We start from the raw sequence: 16,844 nt of genomic DNA, 5'->3' as shown, positions 1-16,844 counted from the left end.
GGTGTATGGAACAAGCTGTAGATGAGATAATTCAGGCAGAGACTTTTGCAAAGTTTAAGAAACAATTAGATAGTTACATGGATAGGACAGGTTTAGAGGGACAGGGGCCTAATGTACATGAGACGTTGGTTGGTGTTGGCAAATTGAGCTGAAAGGCCTGGTTCCACCCTGTATGACTATATTTTATCTGATAACATAGAATGACTTGCACTTCTTAAAATAGCTGTATGAATTAAATTGTTTTTCTGTTTCAGGGCAATATGCACTTGTCCCATATACCCTTGAGAACAAATCAATATTTAAGAAAAAGTTAATTTTACAGTAGTAATGTGTGAAGATGGTATTCATCAATAATGTGTGCATGTTTTGCATATTAGATATAAAACTAGGATGAAAGCCATGTACTGTTAGTGTTTACTTAACGTGTAAAAAATGCAAAATTGCTTGAGGTGTCTTTTAAAATGCACAGCTAATGATATCTCGGTGGGCATTTTAGGTGAGCAATGTACAGGTAACATTGTTCCTAATTACCAAGTCACTTCCAGTTTGTCTTTAATTAACACAATCTCACATTCTTTGTGACAAAGTGCTCTTTGAAAAAGTTTGTAAGTGTTCAGTTTCCAAATGTAAATCTGGTGTAGCCCTTTTATTTGAGATCAAAACAAACGTATTTTAATCTCTAGCTGGCCTGCAGTTTTAAACTTTTTGGATTATTATTAATAATTTGTCTAAATTCTTATTCACATCTGTCATTTGAGAAATCAAAATAGACAACGGTTTGCTGCACTAACATTTTTGGAACATTCTAAACAACTATAAAACCACTTGTCAATTAAACAGAAATGTACTATGCATATAATTTGAAGAAAATGTTTGTTTAAGTATATCATTGAGGTAATGACATTTAACTATTAATCATAATACATATAATTGAACAGTTCTTAAAACATTGACTGGCTTTTGTTTTTCACAAGTTCACATTAAAGGAGTAGCATTAGGCCATTCGGCCCATTGAGCCACTCCGCCATTCATTCATGGCTGATCTAATCCCATATTCCTGCCTTCTCCCCATAACCCTTGACACCCATTCTATTCAAGAATTTGTCTATCTCTGCCTGAAAAATTTCCACTGACTTGGCCTCCACAGTCCTCTGTGGTAATGAGTTCCACAGATTAACTATCTTCTGACTAAAGAAATTCCTCCTCACTGCCTTTTCAAAAGAGCGCCCTTTAATTCTGAGGCTATGACCTCTGGTCCTTGACTCTCCCACCAGTGGAAACATCCTTTCCACATCCACTCTATCTATGCCTTTCATTATTCTGTAAATATCAACCTTCTAAACTCCAGTGAGTACAGGCCCAGTGCTGTCAAATGCTTATCATATGCTAACCCACTCATTCCTGGAATTATTCTTGTAACCCTCCTCTGGACCCTCTCCAGAGCCAGCACAACCTTCCTCGGATATGGAATATATTCTCAGATGTTATATTGCAATATTTTAAACATGTGTATTTTTATTTGGAATATATTCTAAATGTTTTTATTTTTCCCCACAGAGCACAGATGATCTGTTGGTTGCATCTGCTGAATGTCCTAGCGATGATGAGGACATTGATGAATGTGAGCCAAGCTCAGGTGGGTTAGGTCAGTCCATTTTTATTACTTATTCTTGGTGTTTCTGTGATTGTGTGTTTGCATGCTTTGTTTACCTGTTTGGTCAATGGAAGAGGTTTCATTGTTTATTTACTGAGGTAGGTCCTTGTCGGCATTTAGATTACTTGTTTTTTGTAGCTGAAGGGATTATTCAGTATTGTCTTTAAATGTATTCGGCCTCGTGGCATTTTAATCAATCAATCAACCAGTAGTGGAGTGAAAAAATAACTAATTAATACGTTGTAAGTAGAGCAGGATTTATATTTCGCTTGGGCTGCTTATAGTCCAGCGGTATGAATTTTGATTTCTCTAACTTCAAATAACCCCGGCATTCCCTCTCTCTCTATCCTTCCCCCACTCAATTCGCACCAGCTTCTCGTTTTCACCAAACAAACAGCTAACAATTTCCTATATTATTGTTACTTTTTTGCATATCTTTCATTCATGTGTTCTATTTCTCTCGTTTCCCTTACCCTTAAGTCTGAAGAAGAGTCTCAACCCAAAATGTCACCCATTCCTTCTCTCCAGAGATATTGCCTGTCCCGCTGAGTTACTCCTGCTTTTTGTGTCTACCTTAGGATTTACAATGGGATGAGCATTTGATTAACATCCACTTGGTAAACTGTTAGAGGACATTTTAGTAGTCAACCTATAAAACCTACAATGCCTATAAATTCATAACTGGCAATTTCTATAAAACAAATTAAATGAGACTTTTCACAAAACTGCAGATAGTCTTAATTAAAAAGAGATACCGAATAATCCGTCACCAGTCAGACACAACAGATTGTTCCAGTGGTATATTTCGTTCAGCGTCAGAAATGTTGTTCCATTGACTTCAATGGAATAGTCTTTGAAGCCCAAATGCAATGATGCTCCACTGACAAGACATCAATTTATTTTGGGTCGAGAGCCTTTTTCAGAAGTATTTGCTCCAGAAAAATGAACGAGCTGAGGATAGTTGACAACATGTGTGTATAAGGTCAATCACAATGACTACAGTGGTGCTGTCTTGAGGTAGAGAATTATTATCTGATCACATCCATTTGAATGGGGATAGTGAGGTCTCTACTTGGAACCAAGAGACAAATACACATCAAGCACATAATCTTAATTGAACAGTGAGATAAGTGTTGAGATACTATACACATAAACAAAAGGACATAGCTTAATATTCATGCACTTACCAAACAATATCCAATCATTCTGAAACATTTATATAGATTGATCAGCCATGATCATATTGAATGGCGGTGCAGGCTCGAAGGGCTGAATGGCCTACTCCTGCACCTATTTTCTATGTTTCTATAGAAATATCTCACATTTTAAAGCTCCTTTGACATTGAAAGATGCATCCAGCATCTGTCCTGTATGCATAAATTAAAAAATATTAAACTCCAGAGTTGAGTTTGATACATTTAGCAGGTTCATAATTCAATAGAATTAAGTGGATGCCCTAATATCTGCAGAGCAGACAGTAAAGCTAACAACAATTGCTGCTGGCCTCTGCAAATTTAAAATGAAACAAAGATTACTGAAGCAAAATTATGGCACACTTTCCTTTCTGTACTTAATTTGTTTCTAAAACTATAACTCCACCGTTTACAAATACTGTTTCACTTCCAATGAATGATTTATATTCACTCAGCAGAAAGTTTCCAAGGAACATGCCAAATTCGCTGGTCCATTGAGCTGAGCTGTCAAAGGATGCAATCACTGGGAAGTGTTCACACTGTCACATTAGAACAGTTGCAATGAGTACATTGTTCCCTTGTTTTAAATTTCTCTCTGACGTCCTGTTTCTTTCTCCTTTCATGCCCTCTCCCCATTCTCTGCTATCTCAATCAAAGCTACCTACTGCACCATTCCATTTTTAATTTCCCATTTACTTTCTTGCTTTGACATCTGTAATATAATCTTCATTTCCATTGGACTATAAATGAATCTTGGGCAGTACATAGAATGTTGGTCATTTTATCTGAATTCTGTACAACCTACAGACTGACTACTCAATCTTTAATCAATCTAAATAGAAAATTTCACAAGGCAGAGATCCACTAGTTACCCATCCATATTAACTTTCTTCATGTATGAACATATTTCATATGTTTAGTCACAACATTGAAGTATTGAAAGTTATCAGTCAAGTGTAATCATAACTTCTTTCAAGAGGGTGGTCGGTATATGGAACGAGCTGCCAGAGGAACTAGTTGAGGCAGGTACGAAAAAACAACATATAACAAACCATATAACCATATTACAATTACAGCACGGAAACAGGCCATCTCGGCCCTACAAGTCCGTGCCGAACAACTTTTTTTTCCCTTAGTCCCACCTGCCTGCACTCATACCATAACCCTCCATTCCCTTCTCATCCATATGCCTATCCAATTTATTTTTAAATGATACCAATGAACCTGCCTCCACCACTTCCACTGGAAGCGCATTCCACACCGCTACCACTCTCTGAGTAAAGAGGTTCCCCCTCATATTACCCCTAAGCTTCTGTCCCTTAATTCTGAAGTCATGTCCTCTTGTTTGAATCTTCCCTATTCTCAAAGGGAAATTTAGAACATTTAGAAACATGGAAAATAGGTGCAGGAGGAGGCCCTTCACGCCAGCACCGCCATTCATTGTGATCATGGGTGATCATCCACAATCAGTAACCCGTGCCTGCCTTCTCCCCATACCCCTTAATTCTGCTACCCCCAAGAGCTCTATCTAACTCTCTTTGAAATTCATTCAGTGAATTTGCCTCCACTGCTTTCTGTGGGACACAACTCTCTGGTGAAAAAGTTTTTTCTCATCTCACTTTTAAATGGCCTACCCTTTATTCTAAGACTGGGGCCCCTGGTTCTGGACTCCCCTAACATTGGGAACATTTTTCCTGCATCTATCTTGTCCAGTCCTTTTATAATTTTACATGTTTCTATAAGATCCCCTCCCATTCTTCTAAATTCCAGTGAAAACAAGCCCAGTCTTTCCAATCCTTCCTCATATGACAGTCCTGCCATCCCAGGGATTAACCTCATGAACCTACACTGCACTGACTCAATAGCAAGGATGTTCTTCCTCAAATTAGGAGACCAAAACTGCACACATTACTCCAGATGTGGTCTCACCAGGGCCCTGTACTATTGCAGAAGGACCCCTTTACTCCTATACTCAAATCCTCTCGTTATGAAGGCTATCACACCATTAGCTTTCTTCATGGTCTGCTCTACCTGCATGTTTACTTTCAGTGACTGTTATACAAGGACACTCAGGTCTCATTGCACTTCCCTTTTTCCTCATCTGACACCATTGAGATAATAATCTGCCTCGTTGTTCCTACCACTAAAGTGGATAACCTCACATTTATCTACATATTTTCTGCATCTGCCCACTCACTCTTCCTGTCCAAGTCATCCTGCAACCTCCTAGCATCCTCTTCGCTGTTCACGCTGCCACACAGCTTTGTGTCATCTGCAAATTTGCTAGTGTTACTTTTAATTCCATCATCTAAATCATTAATATATATTGTAAATAGTTGCAGCCCCAACACCGAGCCTTGTGGCTCGCCACTGCCTGTCATTCTGAAAGGGACCCGTTTATTCCTACTCTTTGTTTCCTGTCTGCCAACCAATTTTCTATCAATATCAATACCCAATACCATGTTCACTAATTTGCCCACTAAGCTCCTGTGTGGGACCTTATCAAAGACTTTCTGAAAGTCCCGATACACTACATTCACTGGCTCTCCTTCATCCATAGGGTTTAAAAGACATAGGATAGGAGAAGTTTAGAGGGGAATGAGTCAAATGCAGGCAAGTGCAACTAGTTTAGATGGGGCATCTTGGTTGGCTTGGGCAAGTTGGTCTGAAGGGCCTAATCTGTGCCTGTATGGCTCCAATTCTTCCTGGAAGAAGCTAGTAATTGCTGGGTAGAGTAGGAACCCTAGTTAATTTACCCTTATATTCATCAAGGGAGTTTTGGGACATCTCTAAGCATCTAAAATTGCTGCTGTGGTTAATATTCCATTACAGAAGAAAATTCTAGAGATTGAAGATCCAGAGGTCATGTGTGCAGAAACCCTTTTGTTTTGTTCTACACAGCAAGTGGTTATAATCTGAAATGCTCTGTTTCCGATATGACTTATGCAGACTCCCACGGGGCCTTTCAAAAATATTTGAAGGCTTTAAAAAAAAAATGCAGTTCCAATGGTAAAGAGAAGAGGGAAGGATCAAAGACAGCTCTGGTGAATGGCTGCCACCTGTTCAGCAATGATTCAAGTAAAAAGACATCTGGTTTTAAAACTGTTTTTCACTGAAATCATATATGAATATATAGAAAAAAGGGAAAGAAAATGGAACTGAGATTTTCTTTGGAGAAAACCAAGGAGCATAGTTTTTGACCGTGAAACCTTTGTGCACTGTGACAATGTATATCCGTTCACAAAATATATTAAGAAAGTAGCCTGGCAAAATGAACCAATTATTGAATAGTCAAAAGCAAAGTAGTAAAATAAAAGCACAATAGAGCAGAACATAATGGAGCAGATCAATCCAAATAAAATCCAATTCAGTGCACACTTTGTGTCAGAATTTAGCGATTTTCGCAAAATCATATTCTAAGTTTGGTGCAGCGTAGATTAAAGATATTGTTTTATTCAGTGGGCTTTTAACTGTTTTCTGTTTGCCAAAAAACAGTATTTGTTGTGATTCCATGAACTCTCCACCAGCAGCTTACTCTGGCTTCTGGCAGAAGAGCTCCACTTCACTTTTTACATCAGTCCTTCCTGGTTAAAAACACTTCTGGTTGTCGAGTGTAGCCAATGACCCTGTGGTTCTGCATCACACATGCATAGTCAGAAAATAGTACAGCATAAAAACAAGCCCTTCGGCCCATTACATCAATGCCGACTATCATGCCATGAGATACCATGGGATACTAATGGGATACTAATCGCATGTGCCGGCACTGTTTTCATATCCCTCTATGCCCAGCTCTTTCTTAGCATTGGTACTGTTTCTACCTCCACCACCTGACAGCTCATTGTAGATATCAACAAGTCTATATAGAAGAAAAAAAAGAATATACAATAATTGGCAATGATAGGCAGTAGAGGGTGATGGTGAAATAGTTTTTTAAACTGGAGGCCTGTGACCATTGGTGCACCTCAGGGATCGGTGCTGGGTCCATTGTTGTTTGTCATCGATATCAACAATGCCGATAAATAGTAAACGGTACTACTGATAAATTGTAATTCAGATGAGGTGAAGTATCAGGTGGTATTAGATTATATTGGGATGTCAAACTAGAGTAGTATCTTCATAGTGAATGATGGGAGTTGCAAAACAGAGGAACTCAGGAATGCAAGTACATAATTCTCTGAAAGTGTGTCACAAACAGTGAAATGACTTTCAAGAAAATGAGTAGGGGTGAAGTTATGCCATAAGGTGATAGGAGCAGAATTAGGCCATTCGGCCCATCAAGTCTACTGTCATTCAATCATCGTTGATCTATCTCTTCTTCCTAACCCCATTCCCATGCCTTCTCCCCATAACCCTTAACACCCATACTAATCAAGAATCTATCTATCCATGCTTTAAACATATCCATAGTATTGGCCTCCACAGCCTTCTGTGGCAAAGAATTCCACAGACAGAAGTAATTCCTCCCTATCTCCTTCCCAAAGGAACATCCTTTTATTCTGAGGCTATGACCTCTAATCCTAGACTCTCCCACTAGTGGAAACATCCTCTCCACATCCACTCTATCCAAGCCTGTCCAAGTTGTTTAATGTGCAGCCTTTCAATTTGATGCATGTGAGCAATGTGTAAAATAAGTTATATCAGCCTTTCCTTTTAAGACTGTTGATCTAATAATAGTAACATTTTAGGTTAGTTCAGTTTTAATAAAACATTATAAAAAAAGAAGCTGACATTTATATGAACATTTTGTAAAATGCACAGCACATTAAAATTTGTATATTCCAGTTTAGACATTTAATAAAAGAACATCCAGTTTCTAATAAACCGGCAGAAATCAATGAGCTCAGTAGATAAACACAACTCAGAAGATTGTAGACAAGTACTTCAATTGACATCTAGAACGAAAGAGCCTGTCCCACTTGGCGATTTTTTCGGCGACTGCCGGCATCATTGACTGCCGTATCAGGTCACCGAATAATTTGCGGCGTGATGTGGCGGTGACGACGTATGATGCACGGTGTTTCTAAGTGTCGCAACATTTATTTTGTCGCCGCTGGAATATGAAATGTTCAAAATCTTTTGGCGACACTGATATGATGCCGGCAGTCGCCAAAAAAAGTCGCCAAGTGGGACAAGCCCTTAACATGTTTTGATTCCGATCAGATCAATGATAGGAAGTTAGAACCAAACCCACTATATTCATCCACTGGATGCATCTGCACTGGGTCATTTCCACCTGAACAATCTTGTATAGTATATTACAATTGTAGAACAGAAATATCTTCCTATTGAATAAGGTGACCTTCCTTGATAATCCTTAAAATTAGTCTCTCACCTGCACTAGTGTCAGCTAAAATTAATATATGTAAATTAATAAAATGTTGTAACACAACATTTCATCACTAACTGCCTACAACTTGTGAAATTACAATATGCTTGATTCTTTCTGGATTTACAAATTAGTCTAATTCAGTGTTTTTGGAAACTAATTTAATAAGACATAATGGATAAGAGAAATATAATGTAAAGATTATAGTTCTGCCTTTAATTTCCACTAAATTGAATTGCAATGATATGACTTTAGTTTCATATTGGCTCTACTGGACTTTTTTATACTTTTGGATTAAAGGCTAAGAATTGATACCTACATATTAAAGCAGGTCAAATTAAAACACTTTCATCAGCATGGTATTGGCTTGGTCCCTAGTTGTTCTAACCATAAGTGACAAAGTTTCACTATTTTGTTTTGTACACCCATCAATCCTGAAAATAAGTATTTAAGATAAAGATCTATTACACAAATCAGGGAAGTTTGCTGATTATAAACATTCAGTAGATCAAAATATAATTATTAGTCCATATTGTTAAAAGGGCATGGGTTGCATTTTCTTGAGGAATGCTATAAATCTGCAGCAGCTCTTGCCCATTTGTATTTGTAAATATTCCTGTGGACAGGTCTTTTTCTATTCAAGTCAGACTCAATACCAATGAGCACAATACCATTTGGAAACTTGCTTGAGGTGGTAACAGCCATAAATTGCCAATAAATTCTGGGACAGGCAGCATCTCTGGAGAGAAGGAAAGGGTGACGTTCTAGGTCTGGCAATGCATTGTAATTGAAGATAATTAAGGTTAAACACCATGAAATTTGGTTTTGGCCTCTATGACTATGGTAACATTGTTTTATCGTGCATCTATGGTGTCCAATTATAGTGCCATCTTGATTTATTAGTACAAATCTAACTCAGAACAGCTGCAAGACAATAAACAACTCCCACTTGTACAGCTTGTGAGAGTGTAATTTTCCTGTCCAATTACTGTAGCTCAGGAGTAAACTTTAATGTCTCAACTCACTCATTTACAGTTCTAAGGTCATGACATTTCTTCCAGTATTGAAGCTCATGAAATCACATAGTACAAAATAACCTTCATCAGGAGCTATGAGGCACCAGGTAGCGAGATATAATCCTTAATCTTTGTTTTATTTAGCTAAGACCAGCTACTTTATGTATCATGACAGTGATGAAGTGAGAATCCAAGTAGGTATCAATGAGCCTTTTCTATCTCTGAGTGCAAGGCCCAGGGCCATTCTGTAAATTGGAGGAACAGCACGTCATATTTCTCTTGGGCATTTTACAACACAGCGGTATAAATATTGATTCTTCCACTTTCAAGTGACCTTTGTATCCTCTTCTCTCTCTCTGTCCCTCCCCCACCCTAATCATCTTGCTAGTTTCACCATTCGAATCCCTTCATTATCTCGATCTGAAACATGACCTATTCCTTTTCTCCAGAGATGTTGCCTAACCTGTGGAGTTACTCCAGCATTTTGTGTCCATCTATGGACAGGTGATGTTTTGGGTTGAGACCCTTCCTCAGATTGATTGTGTTGGTGGTGGGGAGTATGAAAGCTGAAAGAGAGGAGGGGCAAGACAATGCCTGGAGAGTAATTGGTGGATACTGGTGAGGAGGATTTTGATAGGTAGATGAAAAGACCAAAGCTGTGAGATGAAAGGATTGAAGAGTTGTGAATTGTCAAAAAGGGAGGAGGGTGTTGTCTGTAAATTACATAGTAGTTTGATACTGATAATCTGCTCAAATACAGTTTTAAATTATTTGTTATTACTTATATTCATTAATCAGGTGATTATGTTGTTTAGGTAAATGACTCGTAAACGGAGAATCCATATGGCTTCCATAATTAAGCTTTCTATGGTATTAAGGAGGTTGTCCCAGTCGGCTGAACTCATTCACACAAGAGAAAACTGTATCAATCTGCATTAACCTAAAACAGAAATAGGTCATAAATTAATAATGTTTTTAACCAAAACCTGCCTTGGTAAATTTACTGGTGTGGTCAGTGGAAGCTGTAATGAGAGCTTTGTTGTGTTGTTTGTAATAGAGACAGTGCTAAAAATTAACAATCATTCTATTATATTCTACCCTTCATGTCATTGCCACACACCCTCCAGGTATTTTCTAATCCTCATCATCAAATATTTTTGTGTTGCCCTTGGTTGTAATTTGGATCCACGATAATTTTCCTGGCAATAATTGAGCTACCACATAACCACCTCCCATGCACTGACCTGGTCTACTATGCTTTTGTGAACCTAGCGGGCAATCCCATGGTGAGGTACCATTACACAAATGAATGAAAGGTCACATTTTTTTTTTAAATGGTGCATAAATTAGACTCCACAAACCAACTTCATTGTTTCCAATGTGGAGGAAAGGTCGTTGTGTGAGTTTTTTCTTATAAGACTTGTGCTACTTCATGTAAAACTTTGTACACCGTGTGCAGCAAAACATTTTTATTATGAGTCTTGCATAAAAGGGATACAGGTTCCTACATATCCCAACTTTACAATGTAATTGCAGGTGCATTTTGGTCTGAAGCTATTTATCCTCATTCCTATAGCTTTGTTTTAAACACTAGTGTACACGTGGAGTAATTTTACTGATGTAACTTACATTTTGCTTTCATCATGAAATTCAATAGTTGAAATATACACAAGGATAGAAATAAGCCATTGCAAATTCTATTCTCCCTGTTGATGAGAATAGTGGTAAAACTGGGCCTTCTACTTAGTTTAACATCTTAGCCCAGCTTTGAATTTCATGACTAAGCACACAATTATATCAGAATGAAAGTAAGCTAATTTCTTAAGCATTATATAAAAACATCCCTTTCATTATTATAATGGAAACTTGATCTTTGACAAGGTCAAAGTATTACAAGTAGCTTTTTCTAAAATTTATTTCCTAAATTATTTTCCATATAGGCATTGTTTCATTTTAAATCTTTATTTTCTGTGAATAATTTTGTTGATTCTTGTTTGTAAATTAGGTATTTGCAAGAATGTTAAAAAGCATTTTTTTCCCCCTTCATGCCAATAATGGAGTACATTTAAACCACACTTCAATTACATGACACACTTAATGTTTTAAAGAGATTCAAAGAAATCTGGTGCACCAAATAATGATGAGAAATGGAAGAGATTTGAGTGTAGAAATATATTATCTTACTGATAAAGTGACAACAAGGTTCACTAGAGACCCAAGTTGTAGATCGTGGTCTGCAAGGGAACAATAAGTAAATATTTATAGTCAAGTGAGTTTTATTGTCACGTGTCCCAGATGGGACATGAAATTCTTTGCAGAGGGAGTTATGCACAATAGTGCATTGAGGTTTTGGAGAAGATTTCTGCTGGTAGCTGTAATGGTATAAAAGTACTTTTAAAATTATTATTTCCTGAGACAACTACATATACCAGGCCAACACTTAGCTCTCAATAATTTAGATGTTATGCCTAAATGCCCTGTCTTCCTAAATTGTAATTTCTGTGCCCTTTAAGAGGTTAATAGTTCAGACAAAATGGCAGATTGACGGACCATTTCATAAACCTAACTTGCCAATTTGCTGTTTTAGAATACAACATAATTCTTTATTCCTTATTATCACCCAAAATATGAAGACTATGAAAAAGGCTAGGTATGTTGGTGGCAGTGAGAAAGGATTAATTCTCCTGACTCCACCTCACAGGTAAACAGATTTGTGTTTTATTTTCAACCAGCAAGGGGTAACGCTGCATTGCTACTGACTGACCTCTGAATTAATTTAAAGAACCAAAATTTAAAGAACCAAAAATAGCAATCTTGCTGCTAGGCTCTTCCAGACTTTCCAGTGGATTAGAACAGTAAAGCAAGTTTCCACCTATGACCCATCATTTGTGTTTGAAATATAATGTTGGCAATTTGTATGTAGGTGGATGTATATGAATCACATGATAATTAGATCCTATTATACTTTGAAAAATATATTAACTAAGCTGAAAAATGCGACACATTTTAAGAGAATATATGATTTTGCCTTCATTCTAAAATACAGTAAGAAAAAAAATGTGATTATGTTTCAAGGCCATTCTTTTACAACTTTCTTTCATTTTTTTCTTCATGCAAAATCATGGTGACAATCTATTGACTGGCCCACATGGTAAGTGTTCCTTTTTGACACTTTGTTAAATGTTAAAATGTTACTGATTGATTGCTTTTGAAGAATGAAGATTTCATTAACATTGGATAACTTAAACGCAACAATATGTGCTTGCATATTTCTGAATTTTAACAAATTTCGATCTTTGACATTTCTGTTCAGTACGTAATTGTGTGGTGTTTATTTCTAATGGGTATTATTTACAGTTTAAGAATCTTTTTGTTAGCTTACCACATTAATTTCGTCTTCTGTCACTAGATGCCAATAATAATTTATTATAGTTGAAAGCGGTAAATTTTCACTTCTCTGATTCAGCCTTTGTTCACTTAATACTTGGTTAAAGTTCAATGACAGTAACAACTTAAAATGATCTACCTTTTGGCAATGAATATTTTAAAACAACTTAATCTTGAAAATCAGATGATTCTGAATCTATAATTGAAATTATTTCTAAGTGCAAACACCTGAGCAGGAGCAAAGGAGGGCAGAATTAACAAAGTATTTGGAAGCACTAATAAAAATACTATTTTATTTCCTTTTATCATGAAATCTTACCTCCGTTACTAAATTAAATCAATTACTTGAGTTTGGGTTGATATGTATAGTATTATCAGATTTAATAGCATGCAAAACAAAGCATTTCACTGTAGCTAAGAGTGATAATAATGGACCTAAAACATAACTGTGGCTTGAAACCCCTCCCAGACTCCGTATTGTATTTGCTCACCTATTTCCTAATTATGCAGATGACAGATAATCACAAGTTCAATAATAACCTCCTGCACATTTCATGATCTCCCCACAGCAAACCCCACTGGACCAGGTGGCAGAGGCTTCCCAGGGACAGCAGAAGTGATTCGTGAATCGAGCAGCACCACAGGAATGGTGGTTGGAATTGTGGCAGCCGCTGCTCTTTGCATTCTCATCCTCCTCTATGCCATGTACAAGTACAGGAATAGAGATGAAGGTTCCTACCATGTGGACGAGAGCAGAAACTACATCAGTAATTCCGCTCAGTCCAATGGGGCTGTAGTGAAAGAGAAGCAGGTGAACAATGCCAAAAATTCAAGCAAAAACAAGAAGAATAAAGATAAAGAGTACTATGTCTGATCATACACTGAGAAGAAGGAAGCCTGTAAAATGAGAAACCTAAAAAACGACATTTTATCAAAGACATGATAAAACTGAGATTTACTTTTTGCAAAGCACATGGGATGAAAGACAATATGTATAATCAGGACGGAAAGACAGCTGTTTGTAAAGTAAGCTTTAACATTTCAAGGTGGTTGAAGTCTCCTACTTGTTCACAGTGTTTTCATTTGCTCCGTCTTCTCGTTGTCTGAACTTTACTGTGGAGGCAACAGCATGAAGCATTCATCAAGAAGAGTATTACAACATTGCACAGAGAATCTACCTGTTACCATTGAGTTTTCAGCCGAAGTGCAAAACAATTCTGCAATGTGACAGAAGTCTCATTACTCCAGAAACTTTAAAGTTAGTTAGCAGACCCTCAACATCAATGGGTTTAATCATCTTTACATCCATGGGAGACCTGTGTTTAAGTACTGGCTACAACATAAGACTAATGTTAATAGTATAAAGTGGAATAATCCCTTTCTGTTTGTAAGAAGTAACGCCTTAATTTCATCCACAGGAAATATAAGGCATGGATATATACAAATAAAGAGAGCATAGATACAATCATTTGAAGATTTTCATGCACGCAAATATGTTATTACATACATTTATACAAACATGTATATGTGCTTTCTGGACTGTGATGAGTGATGTTTTATAGCCTGTTGTATAGACAATGCAATTATCTCTGCTCTCCAGACATTTTTTGGTAAACGCAATGTTATAGCTGTAGCTATGGATAGACAGGTTTGAAATTGTTGATGAGATCTGCAATGATAATGTTTTTGCAGCATTAATAGTCTCAAACTTTTTGTTAATTTCCATTGTAATGAATGTCTACCATACATGTAAGAGAGAAACATGTGGATGTAAATATAATTTAGCTGCATTTTTGTAATTCAGACAGTAATATCTTCTGTTTGAGGTTTTGTTGTGTGGGAAACAAATCAAGTTTTACACTGAAATGGTGGCTGATACTATGAAATCTTTGTTAGATATACCAATGGAAATAGGTTTCAATAAATTCACCTTAATTTTTTCATGTTTTCTCCACGAGAAAAATAAAAATGTTTCACAAATCTGATCATTCCTTAAGTTGCCAGACTCATATCATATTGATGTTGTTGAATGTCAATGTGCTTTGTTACATGGAAATGTTCCTAAATATCCACAGCATCACTGCAGAAAGTACAGTTCCTTTTTTTTTAAACTTAAATATTTCCTTCTCCCATTTGAAAGTTGAAAGTTTTAGCATTAAAGCATTGAAGTTGTTTCATTTTATAGCTTTGAGAGTCCTATATATGGAAAACTAGAATATCTAGACCTTCAGAACTCATTATTTAGCTTTTTATATTATTTTTGGTGATTCCATAGCAATAAACCTGGTTGTAATGTATGTAATCAAATACAAAGAGAATATATTAGATTCTATGGGCGTACTTCAAGGTAAAGCAGCTGAATTGCTACAGTCTTCCTGGAAGGAAATAGGTGTTCAAACTGGAAGGAAGAATTTAAAACTAGCTTTAAACAGCTGGGGCCACAACATAACAGGAACTATTGTAACTTGTGTCGGCAATCAGTTAGAAATAGTCTTCTTGCCAACTGCTATAGCCACCCTTGCGACATTTAAAATAATCCATTAGAGTTGTACACTCCCTTTAACAACAGCCACTTCAAAAACATTTCATATATATAAATTCCATTCTGTTTTTACCTTGGAGTGAAAGGTGCCTTCTCGTCCGAAATAGCTGAAAAAGAGGAACATAGCAGATATGACCTAAGTCAGAAAGTTGTATGTAACTGAAATAACAATTCCATTTAATGTGATTATAATGTAAAATGTTAACAACCATCCATTCTATAAATTGTTCATGGAGAATGAATCCCCTTGAAAGTGTCAATGAATCCATTTGTCAGAATTTATTTACATGCATTTTTTATTCAACTATAATATATTTGCATTTAAAGCCAGTTCCAATGTTGCTCCAGTAAAACAGGGGGGAAAGGTCCAATATTCCAGATTCCTACATAGATGTTTGGTCATATTAATATTTATAAAATTTGAAATGTCAAATAACATTTTATAAGTTTCTATTGGCATCAAAAAGAGTTGAGGTAATCAAATGGGTCAATTTTATAAGCAAGGCTCGCAGTGAAATCAGAATTCATTTCCTCAACAATGGACCCCCCCCCCCCCCCCCCCCCCCCCCCCCACTAGCCAACACACTCGACTAATGAGGCTGAGGAAAACGCCATCAATCTGCCATGGTTCAGTGGATAATGAGGAGCGCCTTGCTTTACAGGATTGATATTTTTAACTCTCAAGCACAATCGTAGCTCATTGCAGAGTAGAAATCTGTCATTGAGATACATGTCCCGGTGATGCCAAGGTGATAAAATTAGATCCAGGTTGAGGCAGGTCATTAACATTATGTATTAACATTCATACGACAAACGAAAGATTGACTGATGATATAGAAGTATTTGTTTACTTTGGCAGAACCTTTCATTACAGACACTGACCGACCTGGATACACAGGAAGTGGCTGTAGGAACTTTAGAATAGGAACTAGACATCAAATGATATTTTTAGATAACTTGCACTTGACAAACTGGACAGTTTAAAGCTATTCACGTTGCCAAGATAGTTATATCCATTTAGTCAACAATTTGGTTTACTAGCTACACACGAGCAACATTTTCTTATGTCTCAGACTACCTACAGCCCCTAGCATGGCAGTTTTTAAATCTCATTTTGGTTGATACTGTTTGGTACTGTAATGTGTTGTGTTTTGGCAAACTCTTGTTTTGAAGCAGTATGAAATTTTACTTCTGAATGATACATTTCAAACAAGATAAAACAAGCAAAACCATTCTGAAGCCCCATCTTCGAGTGCTTTGTGTGATAAATATTGAAAGAAAAATTTGTTGCAAAAGCCAAGTTAACCATTATTGAAAATGCTAAGCCAGTGGAATTTACTGTTTTTGTTAATAAAATGTTTCTTATAATAGAAACCTTGTGACGTACATTATTTTGTTCCTTTAATTTCAAATCTTACATATTTTCAGGAGCAGTTCCATTATTACAGGTGGTGTAACATTACATTTCTGCAATAAATGAAGTTAAATGAAGATCTCTTTTCTCATACATGGATACGGACACTCCTGTTATTTACACAAATGAAGTCACAAATATTGGATAGCAACAGGGCTTGTTTTCTTTATACAACCTGATTAGTTCCCATGAGAAAAGGATGAGCTTGATACAAGACGTCAATGCAAGTGACCTAATAGCTTGCTTTTTTTTCCCTTGTCACTTTTTTACCATCTGAACGAGCAAATCTGCATTTAGACACTTGATCAA

The 16,844-nt window shown here is 36.7% G+C and overlaps 1 protein-coding gene across 15 annotated transcripts in view; it reads left to right on the top strand.

Moving 5' to 3' along the window:
- nrxn1a (neurexin 1a) overlaps nucleotides 1–16,495 on the top strand; it is a 1,388,176-nt gene extending 1,371,681 nt beyond the window's left edge. For 14 of the 15 annotated variants that reach the window (XM_055639808.1, XM_055639806.1, XM_055639818.1 and 11 more), the window contains 2 exons: nucleotides 1,558–1,645; nucleotides 13,167–16,495. In XM_055639808.1, coding sequence (XP_055495783.1) covers nucleotides 1,558–1,645; nucleotides 13,167–13,453 — 375 coding nt within the window. In that variant the 3' untranslated portion in view covers nucleotides 13,454–16,495. The remainder of the gene's footprint in view (nucleotides 1–1,557; nucleotides 1,646–13,166) is intronic. The other variant, XM_055639810.1, reaches the window with a different exon arrangement.
- The last annotated feature ends 349 nt before the right edge of the window (nucleotides 16,496–16,844 follow it).

This window comes from Leucoraja erinacea, chromosome 8 (genome assembly GCF_028641065.1).
Source record: "Leucoraja erinacea ecotype New England chromosome 8, Leri_hhj_1, whole genome shotgun sequence".
Classification (NCBI taxonomy): Eukaryota; Metazoa; Chordata; class Chondrichthyes; order Rajiformes; family Rajidae; genus Leucoraja; species Leucoraja erinaceus.
The sequence above is the reverse complement of the archived record's forward strand: the minus strand, read 5'-3'. Positions and strand labels throughout refer to the sequence as shown.